This window comes from Xyrauchen texanus, chromosome 40, assembly GCF_025860055.1.
Source record: "Xyrauchen texanus isolate HMW12.3.18 chromosome 40, RBS_HiC_50CHRs, whole genome shotgun sequence".
Taxonomy (NCBI): domain Eukaryota; kingdom Metazoa; phylum Chordata; class Actinopteri; order Cypriniformes; family Catostomidae; genus Xyrauchen; species Xyrauchen texanus.
In genome coordinates, this window is record NC_068315.1 from 16,142,900 (window position 1) to 16,162,089 (window position 19,190).

The 19,190-nt window shown below is 37.7% G+C and overlaps 1 protein-coding gene across 6 annotated transcripts in view; it reads right to left on the reverse strand.

Annotated features, from left to right (window-relative positions):
• LOC127633287 (neurexin-1a) overlaps window positions 1-19,190 on the reverse strand; it is a 223,629-nt gene that overhangs the window by 87,174 nt on the left and 117,265 nt on the right. For 4 of the 6 annotated variants that reach the window (XM_052112288.1, XM_052112289.1, XM_052112286.1 and 1 more), the window contains 5 exons: window positions 8,175-8,297; window positions 6,882-7,263; window positions 6,551-6,741; window positions 4,792-4,977; window positions 345-464 (listed from right to left, as the gene is read on the reverse strand). In XM_052112288.1, coding sequence (XP_051968248.1) covers window positions 345-464; window positions 4,792-4,977; window positions 6,551-6,741; window positions 6,882-7,263; window positions 8,175-8,297 — 1,002 coding nt within the window. The remainder of the gene's footprint in view (window positions 1-344; window positions 465-4,791; window positions 4,978-6,550; window positions 6,742-6,881; window positions 7,264-8,174; window positions 8,298-19,190) is intronic. The other 2 variants (XM_052112290.1, XM_052112287.1) reach the window with 1 other exon arrangement.

The following is a 19,190-nucleotide window of genomic DNA, read 5'->3' on the forward strand; positions in this document are numbered from 1 at the left end:
AAAATGGGCAGTTTACAGTCTATATACAGTGCAGTATGCTATAATTTCATTCTGAACACAGCCATGTTCTCTGGGTCACTAATTCCACTTGAATTCAATGTGACATGTGACATCTGGTGCATTGACAGAATCTTGGCTCTTTTGATCTCAATTAAAACGGTTTTGTGAATTACTGTGTGTGGTTCAAGTATAGTTTGGGTGGAAATGTGCTTATTTTTCACAGCTTACTCTAAAATGTACATATTGAATATAATTTTGAATTAGATTTTACTTTGGGTGGTTTCTGGATCAGTGTGTTTTGCTTCTCTACAGTAGTTGAAAATCAGAAGAGATGATAGACTCACGGTCATTGCAGAGCGGTCCTCCAAATGATGTCATGCTGCAGTCGCAACTGAAGCCCTCCCACTGCTGCAGACACACGCCCTGATTGGAGCAGGAGTCTTCCTGACAGGTAGTGCTGGGGCCTGCAAAGACAGATGACAGAGTAGAGAGAGAGAAAGAAAAACAAAGAGACAGAAGAGGGGTATATAAATTCATAGGCCCCATACGACATCAAATCCACAGTAGAGTAAGGGCTTTTATTGCAGCAGAAACAGCCACACAGAACCGTCCCATCTGCTCACTCCCCATCAAGATGAAAAAGCAGCTACCACTGAGGACAAAATCTTTTACTTCAACTACTTAATCTTTTTCAGACAATGTTTTGAGATCTGAGGTGGGCAAAGAAGATGAAAATGTGTGATTAATAGGATACATGTAGATTTATTAAAACTACTAATGTAAAAGCCAGTTGAAGGAAAATAGGAATTTTGTACACAAAATAAAGCATATATATTCTGTTTTAGTTTATATTTAAGCAATATCACATGAGTCATTCCGAATATACTGTATTTTCAGTACAACAGCACTCTTGCTTGTGTGATATTGCTTTTATTCAACTGTTTTATAAACAAGATGTTAATATAGAGTAACTCACATCTAAGACACAATATGGCCAGGTTGGTTTTTTATTGGCTATTTTAGCTGTGCTTACGAAAATAGTAAATAGTGTATAGACTAGCAGTCTGTCTAGAACACCACAACCGCAGACAAACCTAGTTCAGATCTATTACACTAAATATCAGCACTCTTGGGACAGTGCTTGTTAGAGGACCGGAACTAAATGTTGTATGATAAACATTACATCATTATATTAGATTCATGTAATAAATCAAGACATTAAATATGGACAGGAGACTTAAAGTGCAATACAAGCATCACCCCCGGCATTGGTGAAGGTGTAGCATTGGGAGTATTGTGCAATGTTTGGCTTTAGTAATAATACAGGCCTCTGTTTTGATAATAACATCTGCTCCTGGTATTGCTGAGGTGGGTTTAAAGCAGCAGCACTCCCTGAGGACACAGGGCTGTAAGATAAATGGGGGCCGTCTGGAACAACTCATTTTGTGTTCTGTCTACAGAAGCATACCGGCGGGGCGTTGGGCCAGGCATATTACAGCCTGCGGAAACACTTCTGTTTTCATTTCTCATTACTTCAGCCGGCATGTAAAACAGGCTCCTGGCCCTCAAACGCTCCATCCTTTCCATCACTCAACCATTTGGCCAATCAGTCGCACATTTGTGCCTCTGCCACTTGACTCAGGAAAAGCAGGAAGTGAAGCGAGTCTGGCAGAGAGAGAGAGAGATCCAGATGAGCTCTGTTCCTGCTGTCTCACCTGATCTGTCTGAGCGAAGCTCATTTAAAGTCTCAGGGAGAGACAGCAACAGAGAGCTGGCGCACTCCCCCCGATGAGCGTTCTCTTAAACCTAGTGTTTTATATCTGGAGTAATCTGTGTTCGAATACACGGGAGAGATCACCAAAGCGTTAGGGAAATTCACTCTAGTTTTAAAGTCTTTTAGAAGGGTGAAAAACGATTTCCGTCGCTTTTGTGTGAAAGGAGTTTAAACTGCATGCAGTGGGTGGGGGCATTGTCAGAAGAAGAGGAGGGGGACACATGCCTCTAATAAACAACAGAACAGATGTGAGCTCCAAAGCAAAAAGAAGTGGCAGGGAAGTGAGGGACGACTATAACACAGGACATTTTGAGACATTTTAAGACCGGGGCTGTAAATACAAGGAGCGTGTAAGGTGCTTGTATTTATGGTGATGGAGTTACTAGACCGGCTGCTCAGCAAATGTGATCTACAACATCAGACTGTAACACTGGAGGAGGGGTAAAACGGGGGCATCAGTTAAAACACACATATATCTATCTACCTTGCAAGTCAGCTTTCAGCAATGCAACTTTTGTCAGCCAAACGAAAAAGAAAACAAAATATATAAGATGTTAGTAAAGGCACTGGAATGACTGTGATTGTAACAAATTAATATGTTAAAAATGTAAGGAAAAAAAGAGAGAAAGGGAAAGGAAAAGAGGGCAGAGAGAGCGCTGGAGAGACTCGGGGGGAAGAGGAGATGTGGAGTTAATGAGAGATAACGAGAGACACAGAGAGAGAAAAATAAGGAACAGACATGTTAAAAGCCAGTGGCGTAGCTTTGCTTTGAACATCACTCAAAAGGACATTTTTTGTAACTTTTTTTATTTTATTTTCCAGACCCAAAATGACTTTATATATGACTTCTATATACATATGTATTCATTCATAATGTAATACAATGTTTATATGCATAAGTAACAATGAAGAACAGCAAAATTTCTGTGACTCATGTACAACGTAATGTGTAGACAGGCTAGTACAGTATACTTTGGTGTCACATATTTATGGGCCAAAATGACTGAATTTAGCAAAATATAACTTTTTAAAGTAGGGTTAGTGTTTTGAATAAGGTCTGTCTGTATTGATTATAATTAGCTGTATTCAAAAGTGTGAAAATGTGTGAAAATGTGTGTTTTTTAGAGCACTGCTATGTTATTGTAGTGTGGATGGAGCCCTTTTGCCGAGTTTAACTACACGATTTTAGGCCTGATTTTCACTCGCCGACAGTTTTGTGAAGATTGCCGACAAAAGCCAGAAATTACAGGCAAATCAGAGTTTGCTCCCGTGAGTGATGAATGCAATGTACGAATTATCAAAGATGTGATCTGAGAGAAGCGCCGATGCATCACCGATGTCAGTGAGATGTCTAGCATGTTAAATATCTGGACCTGTCTGCGATTCCAAATCGCGCACTGAATCCAACTGCAGCGTTGACCGACAGCCAATGAGAGAGCAAGAAACGAGGCACGAGAAGTTTCAGTGGGAGGAGTCCTGATGTACCTGCAACAGAACATCAACTAGCATGGCTGCGGTATCAAGAAAGTCTCATTGGACAGAAGAAATGGAGGAAAAATTTGTGGAACATTGGCAGGAGCACCAACGCCTATTTGATGTTTCATCTGAACTGTACCACAACCGGGTGGAGAAAGAGGAGTGTTGGAGAGAAATTGACAATTCTTTTGGACAATCAGGTAAGCAAATTGGTAGATTTTTCAGTAGGAGGTACTTTTTCATATTGAAACCAATAAAATATATGATGTCATTAGGCAATTAAAAACATACACATCATATTCTGAAATGCATAACATATGATCATGCATTTGTTTTCGTATCTCGTATCACTTCTCACGTGTACTCTGTTGTGAAACATAATTTGGAATCCAATCAGAGCTGTCGGGGATTCATCAATAGTGAAATGTTTTATGATGTTTTCACCCCTGTCGCTGATTCCTCGTGTAATTTGAAAACGCTACGACTTCCATGACAAGACAGACAGTTGTGTAATATGAACGGTACCACAATCCGACGTCTTTGAAAGTCATGTAGTATGTAGGAGGCATTAGCAAAAGCTGCTGCATGACCTATTACATTTAATATAATTTAATCATTTCAGTCTATTCGGTCTAAAGCATTCATGCTTTTTTACATGTCCATTTTTATGTTTATTGTGGTTTTAGTGTGCTGTTTTGAGTTGATTCCTTGACTGCAAAGTGATGTACCATGCAGTTTTACAACTTTATTCAGTCTTTCTTCTAGTGGATAATAAAGCTGCCAAATAATATTCCTCATGTCCTCTTCTGGTCTACTATCAACCTCTCTAACAGTATTTCGACTTAGATGGCACCAGTACTGCTGCTTTGATCACTGCACTCCACTTAATTAGCGTAATAATTTTTTTAAGTGTGCATGCTATTTAGATAACATATAGCAGTTTCATTACTAAATTATTTTATGGCTTTTTTTGTATGAAGATAAGTTAGAGAAAACAACACAAAGAAAATAAAACTATACATTTGAAATAATATTAATATTATCAATAATCATCACAATAATTATTAATATTAGGGCTATCGATAGAACGAAATAAATTAACTCATGATTTTGTAGTCAACACAATTAATTAAAAAAAATTTGAATTTCCTGAAATTTCCCTCTAAATATATAAATTGCCTTTCAAAATTGACAGCAAGATTTTAGTTCATTCATTTAATCTTTATTCATTTAATTTAATGTAGTTTAATTAAAAATGTTTTGCCACTAGCCTGCCTTCTCAGTCATGCCAATACCATCAACAGTCACATAGGTGATATTAAATACTTGCTTTGCTATGTTAAAACTTTCCAAGAGAGGAAAAGAGCACAGGACCTTTAAACAGGTAAAATAATGGCCCAGCATGGAGAAAAAACAACAACAGCAAAAGCAGAGAGTGAATAGAACAGGAAGAAAAAAAACAATGAACATGAGTGCATGAGATGAGACAAGGGTGCAGAGCGATTGTAAGCCGACCCGGTGTCTTCCCATCTTATTCATACCGTTTTCCTCACCTTCACATCCTCTCTCCACCTGGCCAGCATTGGACAGTGCGTCTGACAGCAGGTCTGGCAAACGTCCGTTCAGATCCACAGATGCCAAGCAGCCCTGGAAGCCCTCTTTAGAATGCACCAGTTTTGGCAAGTCCTTGTACATTTCTTTGGCCACACCTCCCACATACAGGTCACCTGTAGAGACAGGATATATTATGGTCTGACAAACATTCAACTGTCCGGGGAGCATGTTATGTAAAGGGCCACGAAAAGGAACACCATTACCCTCTGCTGGTTCCATAGTTCATTGCAAAAAAACAAATAGTTGAATAAAACCTGGCACAAAGGTACAGTAAGACAACAAATATACACCAACTGGAATAAATTAAAGATGTTTTAATGGTAAATAATAATAAAACACAATAGGGAATACTTCTCTTGGGTGCAGTTTATTTAAATTTCCAATTCAAACCAACGTTGTGCACTATTCAGAAGGGAATTTAAAATGCCTGATAAATTCCAATTCAGGTTTAAAATTTGAATTGAATTTGAACTACGGTAGCAAACAGCATAAAACAACAAAACAATTCTCCTCAAATTTGATGAAGCCCAATTAAAATGCAATAAGATTGAAAGAAATAATCATGACTGAGATAGAAACAATCATAGTATACTTTTGTATTTTGTGTCAGTGACAGTATAAGTGCAATTGCCTGTAATTATATTAGTGAATAACAATTGAATATGCAGCTAGCATGAAATAAATAACAAATACACACAAAAAATACAAAACATTTAAAATGTGAAAAACCCGAGATCTGGCTAATATGAGTAGAAGACCATTCATTATTTTTATATTAAAATGTTCTGCCTCAGACAAGTAAACTTGGTTAAGGTTAAAATAGTAGACCTACAACTGTAAACTAAAAACACAAATGAGGCGTGTCGCAATATTTACATCACCTCATCACAATCATTTGTTTTAACTGCGGTTATCTGAAAGAACTGTGATTGTTTAGCATGTGAAATTCTAACCACATTGTACAGTACTATGCATATAAGGGATTTTTTTAAACAAATATAGAAATGCCAATCATGAACAAGTTTCATGAATGCTGTCTAATTTTCCAGCACAACAGTGCATTATTTGAACACAAAAAGGTCATAACCAACCTGCAATTTGGACCATTTGGAGCAGCTCTTCAAGAGCGTGTGAAGATTAAACTCTAGCTGTGATGTACACGCAGCATTTCAAAGTTTTAAAAAGGCTTTTGATAGTAAAAACAAAACGCTTTAGTTTCACTTCAACATTTGTTTAATTGCAACTCTGCTTACTCTGTGGAGATGATACAATAGCGGCTGTACAGTTGGATTTGTCTTTTTGACCAGTTGTTTTGCTGCTGTCAATTTAGAGTTACCTCAGATTCACCATTTTTGCAGGACAATTTTGGAAATTATACAAAATTGCAAGCTACCACTTATAATGTGTAGACTGGTTAATTTTGCAGAAATTCTTTCAATCTTAAGATTGCAAATTCTTGGAGGGACTGGTAAATGAAGTGTTTAATAATACAAACCTTTTCACACTGTTTCACACTTTTGATACTGTGACTGTTTAACTTCTTTGAATTGCAATTTAGTAAGTTCCTCTTCCCATTCCAATTCCAATTCCAAAAAAGAGAGCCAGTTCTTAAATTCTGAATTTTACCCAACCCTGAGTCAAGATCATACAGAGAAATCATTCTCACACAGAGAACATCACATGTACCTTTCAGATCCAGGTTCTTGGCTCCCATGGTGGTCTGTGTGGTGATTTTGGTGTCTATTTTGACAGTGTGGAGGTTGTTTGTATCTCGTGAGATCATCACATTGTGCCAATGGTTGTCATTTAGAGGTGTGTTGGAGTTTCCTTTGATCAGGTGAGCTCCATTCCCCAGATCTGACACATAATGAAGATATCTGCATGGACAAAGTTATGATGACAATTATTGGAGGACATCAACATGTTTTCATTATCGTCCAAGCACATACAATGTTTACTATACTTATTATATACATTCAAATATAACTGTGACACATAAAAAGTTCATGGGGCTCACCCTTTAACCAGCTCCACCACTATAAAGTCATTGCCGTCTCCTCGATTGTAAAGGACGAGACCATCTGGTGAGGTGGTTTTAAACTGGAAAAACAGGTGCATGGAGTAGTAGGCCTGAAGAGTAGGCAGGGTGACATAGCTAGAGCGAGACTTGAAGGTCACGGGGTCTGCCACAATGCTCCTATAGCCAATCATGGCGTTCAATTCACAGTAGTCGATATCCCCGTTCTTGCACAGGTCAATGTAGGACATGCCATTGAAGGACAGGCCTTGCAGGTGTCCAATGAAGTTGGAGGGCACGGCAGGCATGTAACGCTTCTCTGTGACGATGCCTGTTTCCACATTGTGGAACTCCAGCTGCGTATGGTCCCCCGTGATTTGACCTTACCAGGGTGGATAATCAAAGACACATTTAATACAGGAAGTTTAGGGTGCTATCATGTGTAACTGTGTCAGTGGCTGTGCCCGAAACTGAAAGCTATCCAGAAAGTCAATGACTTAACGTGCAGCTTTTTTGTATGAAGGCATTCCTCCTAAGGAAACTAGTTTCCATGTACCATGGTTTTGAGTCTGATTATCTAGACTAAATTGAGCAATGGAATTAAATGCTGAAAAAATTCAACTGCTCCATCTCACATTTTTGTATGAACTGGTTTGTACAAAATTATAGACAGCAAGGATACATCTGTGCTGCTTTAAAATACCAGATGAAGACATCTTAGTAGACATGTTAAACAAATATTGAATTCGTACATAATTTGGTGCCTTCCTTCTGCAGTAATTTTCCCACGAAGGCAGCAGTTTTCAAGTTTCGGACACAGCCAGTATTGACAGAATTTGTCTGACTCACATTTTATGCAGAAAATAAGATTTTTATAAACATTATAAACTAACAAATTCTAAAGCCTGAGTTCCTCTTCCATTTCGGAAGCATTTCGGAGAATATGTAGAATAAAATGGCAACTTGATCTTTACTAGATCCAGTGAGAGGGAAGAAATCCCTAAATATTTAAAAAAAAAAGCTCTTTTAAAGCTTCCCATAATTAAGTTCTCTCACTCTAAAATCAGTAAGGTTATGCAAGTATAATGTATTCCCTCTGAGGTTCGGCCTCCAAATGTATCAGCTTTAAAAAATATAGCAAGTCTATTTAAAAATGTTGAATACATGCCAGCAATACCAGCAAAGAACCACAAATCATTGCATTAAATTGTAGTAAACTGCCTATTTCATTTCATTCTTTATTCTATATTTCTAACATTTGGGTGGTGGATAAAGTGAGATCACATGCTGTACCTTCAGAGGGCTGCAGGTCATCCACCATTAGCTTCAAACTTTTGCCTCTCCTGATGACACGAACTGTGTGCCATTCGTTGTCATTCAAGTTCTGGCCCGCAAATATGGTCTCTGGACCTTTACCTATAACATGTCCCACACAGCGGTTAACACAGAGGACAGAGAGAGAGAGGAAGAGAGAGAGAGAGAGAGAGAGAGAGAGAGAGAGAGAGAGAGAGAGAGAGAGAGAGAGAGAGAGAGAGAAGATAGGCAGGGTTGAAGAGGATAAACTAAAAAAGGGGTGACTGAGAGGCATGTAGAGATAAAGAAAAAAGAGGGTTTAATAGAGAAAGAGCGGAGGAAACAATGATGAGCTCACTCAATTATTCTGTCACACATCACATTCACACATTTTGCTCTTCCTTCATATCTTGCGGTCACGCTAAAACCATTTACAGTCCCTGCGTCAGTCAACGGTCCTGTCATGAATCCTGCATCTTTAATCCCAACCAATCTGAATAATGGAATGTGAAAGTGTCATGCCCATTCACACTCAACTTAAAAAGAAGTGTATCTTTGGTAATAAAAAGATAATTTTGAACAATGTTTGTTGGTAAAAGTGGCTGAAATCACCCTTTCATATGTCTATGAAAGTTACACCTTCTACAGATCAATTAAAGGTGCAATCAGTAATTTCTTTCAAATTAAAAAGTTTAACTCCTAAAGAAATTAATTGTAATTTTAAAACATATGTCAAAATCATGACCAATCACATGAGATGAGGACTCATATCAGTAACCTGTTTTATTTTACATGGGGCAGGGGCGCCCTCATGGGCGGCTACCATTTTAGAATCACATGACCAGCTGAATACTACTTGCTAATCTTAGTAGCCTTATTGTTGTTTTTCACTCTAGCATTAAATGAATCATGCCTGATTTTGAATAGTGTATTTCTAGTGCAATTGAAAACTATTTATTTTTAATGATGCTGCATTCCATCCACTAGATGTCACTGTAAGTCCAAGATGACTTAAGCATAAAGTTAGTGAGTGCACCTTTAAACAGAAAACTCTGTCTATATCTATCCACCCTCATGTTGCTTGAAACTCCCATGGAACACAAAAGGATTTACATTTTAAACACAAAGAGCAAAAAGCTAATCTTTTCCATACATTGAAAATGGACCGTGATATCACTGGCTGTCTTAGTTTATTAAATGCACATTCCTCCCCTTGGTCTTGCTTAGTTTTAAATAGTACTTTTTCCCTTCAGGTCACGTCTTAACTGGCTGAGGGCACACACACACACACACACACACACACACACACACACACACACACACACACACACACACACACACACACATGTTGTGTTTCCATGTTTTATGGGGACTTTCCATAGACATAATGGTTTTTATACTGTACAAACTTTATATTCTATCCCCTAAACCTAACCCTACCCCTAAACCTAACCCTCACAGAAAACTTTCTGCATTTTTACATTTTCAAAAAACATCATTTAGTATGATTTATAAGCTGTTTTCCTCATGGGGACCCACAAAATGTCCCCACAAGGTCAAAAATTTCGGGTTTTACTATCCTTATGGGGACATTTGGTCCCCACAAAGTGATAAATACACGCTCACACACACACACACACACACACACACACACAATAATACAAAATGCTAAGCGTAAACAATTTATTATCTCCCCCAAATTTCTCTCAATAGCCCCCTGCATGTTAGCTGTTGTAAAGTACAGGGAAAAGATCTATCCTGCTTCTGTCACTAGATGGAGCAATGCAACAATTTTGTCTGGCAACCTTCCCTAAGGGAACCAACCAGCCAGCATTGGTTTAAGTGAGGTGATGTTCCGCTGCATATGCGTCACACGTCCTTACAATTCCTGAGTGGCTTAGGAAGCATATCCAAAAACCTACAGACTGTAATTTCTATTCGAGAAAGCAATTTCTCGCCTGTAGAGCCTCCCCCCTTATCCCGTGCACATGGGTTGTGAGTTTGACGGAGGTCCCAAAACCTCTGGGCTCCTATCGAGCTTCCACCAAATGATCAGAGAGCATGAAGAGGAGGCTGCAGGCTTTGTGATTTTCAGATTCTGTCTTTCTTTTACACGTCGTTGTCTCTCCTAATCAGTCAGTCTGCTGCTAAGAGGGCATCATTGTCAGGGGCCCCTGCAGCAGCCCATCTCACTTGATAACAGACAAAAAGAGTTGCCATTAAAAAACTGCCAGGCTCCTGATCGATTTTCTATCCCTCCCTACTCTCAATTACTATGAATCCAGTACCATTAAGCCTCAGGCAATACACAAGAGATGGCATGTGTGTTTTTAAGCCTCTGACCATTACTGCAAAGGATATATGTGAAAAGGTGACAGTGTGTGATTGGACAGCTGGACTGGAGTGACAGCCAAAGGTTTAGGTCTGCTATGCCTTTATTAGAGAGTTGTGTTCAGACAAACTAAAAAGCAGCAAAGACAAAAGCCTCTCCCTCTGTCTGGGAAGGCAGCTCGTTGCCATGGAAGTGGGGCAGATGGTTGTGTGTGTCCGGTCACTTTAATTCTCATCTCCCAGGGTGGAGAGAGAGGGCAGAGTTAAATAAGACAGAGGTGGGCAGGGGCTGGCTAGGGCAGTCTGACAGGACAGGGCTAGCAGGAGAATGCAGTTCAGACACGCACACACATACCCTACACACAAACAGTCTCGGCCAGGAGAGATCAGATACACTCATTTCTAGCTCATCGAGCTGAGAAAGATACAGTGTTAAGCAGGTACAGGCAGCCATTTTGAGAGAGGACTGTATTCTTATTTAGGATGGAAGAGCACTTTTGGGACTGATTAGTCAGTAAATGCTCATGAGTAATCTGTAAAAGTGGGAACTAAAAAGATTGAAAATGGGTTTTGCTTCATATATTTAACCATCATGTTCTGTTTGTGGTCTTAAAGACCCCAGGGCCATTTAATAGCATCTAGATTGATACTTCATGGATATTTCTAATCTTATGAGAACTGTTTATGAATAAAATGTCAAACTGATAACTTTAATTGTCCACCATAAAAATAAATAAATAATAACTAAAATGTTACATGAATTATGTTTGGGGTCTCAGTGACCCCAGATATGAAACATTAAATAATGCAATGAGACAGGATTTTCACAAGCCTGTTGCACAGACTGTAGATATATATACTTTTGTTGTTTATTTTAATGTAGCCTATTACATAAATATAACAATTGTTTTTATATATTTTTTTCAATGTGTTTATGCCTGGGTCAAAATGACCCCAAACCTAAACAATGTTACTAGAATGGATATCAGTCACATTTCTGGGGAAACAACAACAACAAATGTTTTATAAAATGTTTATAACATTAAAAACATTTTAAAAGTGTCTTTATTATTACACATACATCAATAGGTCTCTGAGACCCCAGCTTTCATCAGTAAAGTCATTTCAACAGGACATGGGAGCTGAACCCGCACAGGAAGTTACCTTTCTTTTTATAAACAGAGCAGAGCAGGTTAAAACATTCTATTTCACATCACGCCGTGATAATCACAACATCAAACATCAAACCACAACCTCAAAATTCATTCTGTCGCATAAAGCAGGGTTTATATAAATTAATTTAAAGGTCATCAAAATCTGAACAGCCAAACCATTTCAATGGTGTGACTGTAAATGTCACAGAGCCAAAGGTGAAAATATGGACCCCTGAAGTGCAAACCTCTAACCAGCAAAACTGCCGCTCTCAACCTATAGCCTGGTTTAGCCGAGAGCGTAGAGTGACCCCACTAGATTCTAAATATACATCTTTCATCCTGCTGACACTCAGACCACATTAACAACCCATGAGCTGATGTGACAGCACTCTTAGTTGAACACACTGTCACCCTAGGGGGAGGCAGAGTCCCTAATTGGCAACGGCATGTTCGCCGTGTCAGAAGAAGAACAACGCTAATAAACACACACACACACACACACACACATACACAATTGACAGGAGTAGCTATGGCTGACACAGATAATTAATGAGGATACAAAAACAGATGGATAAGACTGCACGATAGCAGGCTGTTCAAACATGTAAAGCCTCAGCTTCTGTTTCTCCACGGGAGCTTAAATAAAACATCTCCTTTTGCTCAAAATACCAAAATCTTTTTGTCATAGACTCAGACAATTGGAAGCTTTGTCCTTGGTGTAAAATAACTCTTGTCATGAAAGAAAATAGAATGCGACAGATATTACCATAAAAGCACATTTATTTTGAAGGTTGAACTGATTTAAAAAACATGTACATGCACGTATGCTAGAAAAAACAAAATGGCTGCCTCTCACGTCCTGTTTCTGATGCACAAATTAACCAAATAGAGAATGAGATTTCGGTGACAATTTACTAATGTTCTAAATATTAATGCATTAGATATCATAAACTAACAATGGAGAATTTATAAGTAATCTTAGTGGTAAAACTTTACCAAGTGGTTCCATTTGTAGTAACATGAACTAACAATGAACAATTGTATTTTAATTAACTAAGATTAACTAAGATTAATGAATGCTGTAAAAACAGTGTTCATTGTTTTTTCATGGTACCTAATGCATTGACTAATGTTAACGAATGGCAGCTTATTATGAAGGGTTACATCTTAGTAATCTTCTTTATACACTTTTTTTCGTTGTTAGTTCATTTTATTATTCTTGTTTTATTGTGAAATAATGCTTTAGTATATACAGACATGAACATTAACCATGATTAATAGTTCATGCAGTAATATTTGTGTTTACGTTGCACTGAAATCTAGTGGCGTAAATGCAGCATCACGCAAAAACAAAAGTTCTCAGGTAACAATGTCGCTGTAAAAATGCATTATTCATAGTTAGTCATGATTAATTTATCCCGTGAGTGAAATAATTCCACATCAATTTACAGTGGATCATTGAGATAAAATTAGCAATATTTTGCTAGTCATGTGATCTCAACATGGCAGCACTCAGGAATGTTCACCCAGCCCCATATGTAGAATAAAGCATAATTTATTTAAGACTAATATGACTAAAGACTGATGTTAAGTGAGTGTCCATAATTAAGCACATTTTTCAAAAACTATATTCTATCATTCCTATTTCTTTGTTTAAAAGTTTGCAATTAGCAAATTAGAAATTTGCTAAAGTACCTTTAGTTTATGCTAACCATATTGTAAATCGTTACCGATGTTTCATTTTCAAAGTGAAGGGGGAAGATCCAAAATAAACTCAAATAACAGTTCTGAAAAAGATAATCTAAGTCAATTTGCTTAGACAAAAAAGTAAACAAGAAACCCAGTGTTTCTGTGTGTCATGTTAAAAGGGTCAATCTTGGCAGGGGATGACAGCGCAAATCTTTTCAATTTCTGATGTGTTTTTTACATGGAGGCCTTGTAGCCACTCTATCGGCAGGTGACGAGGTACCCATCTGAAATTTCTGCACTCGCTTTGACTATTGGGGGTTTTGAGAGTTGGAATTGGTTCCTGTGGTTTTCACTGGGCCATTCACTCCTTTTAGGTTCCCACATGACAACTTCCTCTCTCTTCATATGTAGTAGTGTATAATTATCTCTCAAAGTTCCTAGCTGTGTGGGTAGATGCCCAACTGTGAGGATGATATGGAGAATCCTGACAGCTCCCAGCAACATTGGGTTTCACACATCAGCAAGCCAAAGCTGTTTTGCTACTTCTGTACTAAAACACCCAGTGCAATCAGCAAGGCTGTGGTTTATGGAGGTGAGTGGCTGATGGCTTGGGCCTATGGGTTTATATCTACATTCAACCATTCTCCCCGCTATAGTGTTTCTCCAAGGAATAGGTGTAGGGGATGTGTTCTTCTAACTTAATGTAACCAGAATTAGGTAGCAGGCACTTAGGGTTGAAACACAAAACCAACACAAAAGAAAAATCCCAAATGAGATCTTCTTAGTATCTCAATTGTTTATTTTCATCTAGAAAGCAATTAGATTAAATGAAAGACATGGAGACTATTGCTTCTAAGATGTTTCTCCTAAGGAAAACAACCCAGTAGGCTCAAATGTGCCTCATCTAGAGTTTTAGCAGAGGTCTCAAAATGTCTTACCCTGTACTAAGATTAGTCAAGATCCCAAATGCTGGTTTTTAAAGCTGCACTATGTACGATCCTTTGGTAAAAAAATCTGTGTTAAAAACAATGTCCTTACACCGATTCATTCGGTCAGTATATACAATATTTGTATTTTGAGCTGTCTGGTTCGATTAGTTATGAAATCGCTGGCTTATGACGTTCATCCTTGCATCATTACGTCATGTCCGATCACAAGAATGAAGTAATGGCTGTCTCATGTTCTAGCTGGAGAAACTAACTACACTGTACAGCTCAGTTCAGTAACACTCACACAGTTCAGGACAGCCTAGATGGATGTTTATCTGTTATCTGTTTGGTGAAGTTGTTTACTTGCTGTAATGCTTGGATATGTTTTCTGGTAGGTTTGTTGAAGCTTCTGTTGCATGTCATGCTTTTATGAATCAAACATTACTCGTGTGTTAACCGATAGCGATGCATTTACATTGTCTGGTGAAATTACTGTGACATGTTTAATGTGGATGACTTCTGCAATTGACTTCTTGTAATTGTTATATTGCATATTTAAGAATGTCATTTTTATGTTTAAAAAAGTATATTTTATCCCCATCATTATTGAATCATCATTTTATGTTTTTGGTTCACAGTGTTATTGTGTGCATTGCATAGACATGCTACTGTAGGATCTGATGCTGGACAATATAGTGTAAAGATAATAAAGTCTTCTATTGAGCTCATATCAGCCATATCATGAGTTTAACCTCTTAAATTGAAAACTGTAGTACAATTCTAACATTCTCCATAGAATGGAGTGGTGGTGGCATAGTGGGCTAAATCTGAAGGTCGCTGGTTCGATCCCCACGGCCACCACCATTGTGCCCTTGAGCAAGGCATTTAACTCCGGGGGGATTGTCCCTGTAATATGTGCACTGCATGTCGCTTTGGATAAAAGCATCTGCCAAATGCACAAATGTAAATGTGAATATAATAGTAGAGAAAACACTTGAAAAATTATTTTAAAATATACTGGTAGTGATTGAGGAGTGTCCCCTGTTCTCTATTTAAAAGTGCTAAAAGCGTAGTGTCAGAAAAGAGATTTAAGTGTAAAATTCATTTAAATATGAAAATAAGAGTGTTGTTTATCTTCACCAAAACAAGTAATATTTCAGTTTCAAATGTTTAACATAATATCAACATGAAAATGGCACATTATGACTCCAGTCATGATCACACACAGGCGATATCCAGGTAAGCTTAAATTGGGAGATTCATCCATCAGAAAAGCAGTGCCGAAAAATGACTTTATTCTTCTGCAAATGTTTGCAATTTTAAGTTTCAACCACAGATGTCACAAAGTTAACGTAGTGCAGCTTTAAAGTAAAAGATTACCATATAAACTAACTTTTTTTCCCATCCAACCAATTTTATAGCTCTATACCATTACTCTATATACTGTTTATTTCTCCTTTGGGTGTAGGAGAAACATTGGAAACAAAGTCGATATCTTAATTAATCACATCTGAGAACTCAGACATTAAAGGAATATTCCAGGTTCAATACAAGTTAAGCTCAATCGACAGCATTTGTGGCAAAAAATTGATTACCACAAAAATGTATTTTGACTTGCCTCTCAAAAGGGTTACAGTAAGGCACTGGGGGCCAACATTTTTGAATGTTATAATACTCACTTATTCAAAAGTATAGTAACAAGACATAAACATTATGCATGTAAGCATGATTTTAGTGTGATAACATCACAAACTAACCTTTTCTGTGTAAGGTTATAGCCAATTTTGCAACTTTGTTACCATGACGATGTGATGTCGACAAACCCTAGATTGACTGTACTAATTATGATTTAAACAACAGCTCAAATAATACATGAGTTTTAACAGAATAATTAATGTAGGTGCTTTATAAAAACGTGCACATTTCTGTCTTTATACCCTCCAAATATTGGCCACATTACATTGTAAGTGCCTCACTGTAACCTCAATTTTTTATTAAAAAAAGAACAAGTCGTAATTAATTTTTTGTGGTAATTAACATTATGCCACAAATGCTGTCGATTTAGCCTAACTTGTATTGAACCTGGAATATTCCTTTAAGTCTACTTTACTATGAAAGAGCAACCTCTGAACAATAACATTTTCCTCTCTGAATGCATTTGGCAAACAACTGATGGCTATGCTGTGCAGCCTGCTGAGTTATTGAGAAGACTCATATTACAGACAGAGCATTCCATCGAACCCTCAGGACTCTGGATAGCTCAATTTGGGAGACAAATTGGGGCTTCATCAGGAAGCAACAAATCATTTAAAGAGCCAATCATGGGGGATAAAAGGTTTTGGGTCTGATGCCCAGTGGTACACGAACAAAGTCAGCTATCCTGCCCAGATCTGAGCATCGCTGCGACAAACTGGGATACTGGGGCTGTGATGGAACAGAGGGAGGCATGATTATGTGACCATCTGCTATACTGCTCAGAAATTAGGCCAGGTTAGGGCTGAGATTGTGGGACCTGAACAGGGACCTCAGTAAATGGCCTTTTAATATTTGTTCTCAAAGGCCAAGCCCACAATGTGCGACAAGAGGCTGAAACTTATACAGTCAGCCACACAGTGTAAATATCAGTAAATACAGACAAACAAACGGTACGCTTAGATGCTCAAACACACAATGAGTGTGGCTCTCTCAGGCTCATAGGGATAGCGCTCTCCCCATCGCTTCTCACCCTGTCCTCTATTCTATTTGCATCACAAATGAAACAGGAGCATCGCCACTGCATATTTATGAACATAGCCGCTTCAGTAAATGCTGCTGCAATTTATAGAGGAGGTTGTTTTGAATTCACATGAATCTCTTGATTCAGGGAAAGGGTGTTTTGAATGCATTAAAAAGACTTCCCACTTGCTATTTCTTATTTTCATCATTTTTTGAACACATGCGTCAGATGGATATTTCACTGTTGCGCTGCATCTTACTATATTTTCAGAGTTTATATTTTCATACTGTATTTTCAGTATGCCATAAGCACAGTGTTTTTATGATGCTATTTAAAGTGCATTCACATGCACACCAATATGCTGATAACTACTCAAAATCAACATCTTCATTAGACTTCAAATTTCTAAATCATTCGATTTTTTTCTGATGTCCAAATGTAAACAGGCATTCACACAACACTTGGGCACATTGAATAACCTGACAGAATGGCGGTAAAGGTGTTTACATGCAGAGATAAATCATGGTTATGGGCAAAAATGTAGGTGTGCTGACGGGATTATGTTTAAACCATTTATGGCTGTACCCAATAAAGGAAAACCGTTACATCAGACCTTAAATGTTGTCTGCTTATTTAGAATAAATGGTGTAAGATCGTGCATGTAAACATGCTTAATATGCAACATGCAGCACAGTGGACCAAAACTTGCTGTTGTACTAAATATCAGCACGACTGCAGGTAATCACAGTTAATACTATAGATATTCAGTTAATAAAGTCTATATCAGGTAACTTACATTTTAGGCAAACCATGGCAAGTATTATCTTTTTTTCTCCACTAATGAATTCACTAATGAATATAGTTCAAAACAAAGCATCTTGAGTGTTTTGAATGTGTGAGGGAGTTCAAGCACATAAACACATATGCTGTTCAATTGCTTTGCACTATGTCTAGCAGTTTTTTTTTTTTAAAGCAATGATGCAACCTTTGTTAACATACCACAGGAATTTATAGTGGTTGTAACAGTATATTAAATTTAAATGGTACAAACTGTATATTAAATGTACTGTATGTGTACCAGGTACCACCTGTCCAGAGATACAATTTGAGTTTTGAATTATATTTAAAGTTCCTATGTATTCCTGTGCTTTCTTTATGCAAACCACTGAATTTAGGTTTAGCCTTATTTATCGCTGGCCTATTTAGAAGGCTACTGTGTGTGAGAGAGTGTTCTGCTCCCATGCAGAGAGAGTAGAGTAAAGGATGTGACTAACCCCACATCTTTTAAAAACACCTGTACGGGTGGAGAAACAAAATGTAATGAGTAAAACCATAAGACAAAGCATTTTATAAAATTTTTGGATGAAAGGTTAAAATCCTTGAAATCTCTGGAACCTTTTGATTGGATGAGAAACTCTGGCTTGCCAACTTCTGTGAATAAACCAATTCACTGTTACTATGCAACACTGAAAAGCATACACTGTTTGAAGGCCAAATTTGGATGCAGAGTCATAATAGTCTTACAGTGAGGAAGCTAATCATTGCATTCATTCTTTGATTATGTTTGAGCATTGGCAGTTTGGGGACATTACACCCTATAAGTCTCTCAAAAAAACACGTGAAGGAAACAAGCAAACATAAAAACAAAGACTCTTTTGAAAGAGGCTTTTGAGACTGCCATTAATTACCCAGAGGCTTTTCGAAAATCTATGCCAGGAGAGTCTGTAGCTCTGAAATTGAAAGAAAAGGGAGAGAAAAATATATTGGAGAAGCCCAGTGATGGAGAACACATAGCTTTCTCATCATATCCCTTCTTCTCCTTCTTCTAAAGGGATAGTTCAGCCATTCCAACTCTGTATATTTTCTTTCTTCTGTGACTCACAAGAAAAATTTGGCAGATTCCCGTCTTTGCTCTCAAAATCTTTCATGTTTGTGATGCTATTTGTTGTGTGACACATAAGGAAATATGGCAATTGGCATCAATGATGTCAAACCTAGAGCAGAGCGTCCAAAGGTGCCAATTTAGAATTTAACACAAGGGCAAGTGATTTTTGATCATTAGCAATCCTTTTATCTTTATCACTTTGCTTAAAAATACATGAAGTACGTTCCAAATCACACACGTTTACCCTATTTCTTGTCATTTTGCAGTTTAAGTAGTACAAGTAGTATGTTCACACTGAAAATGCAATGAAAA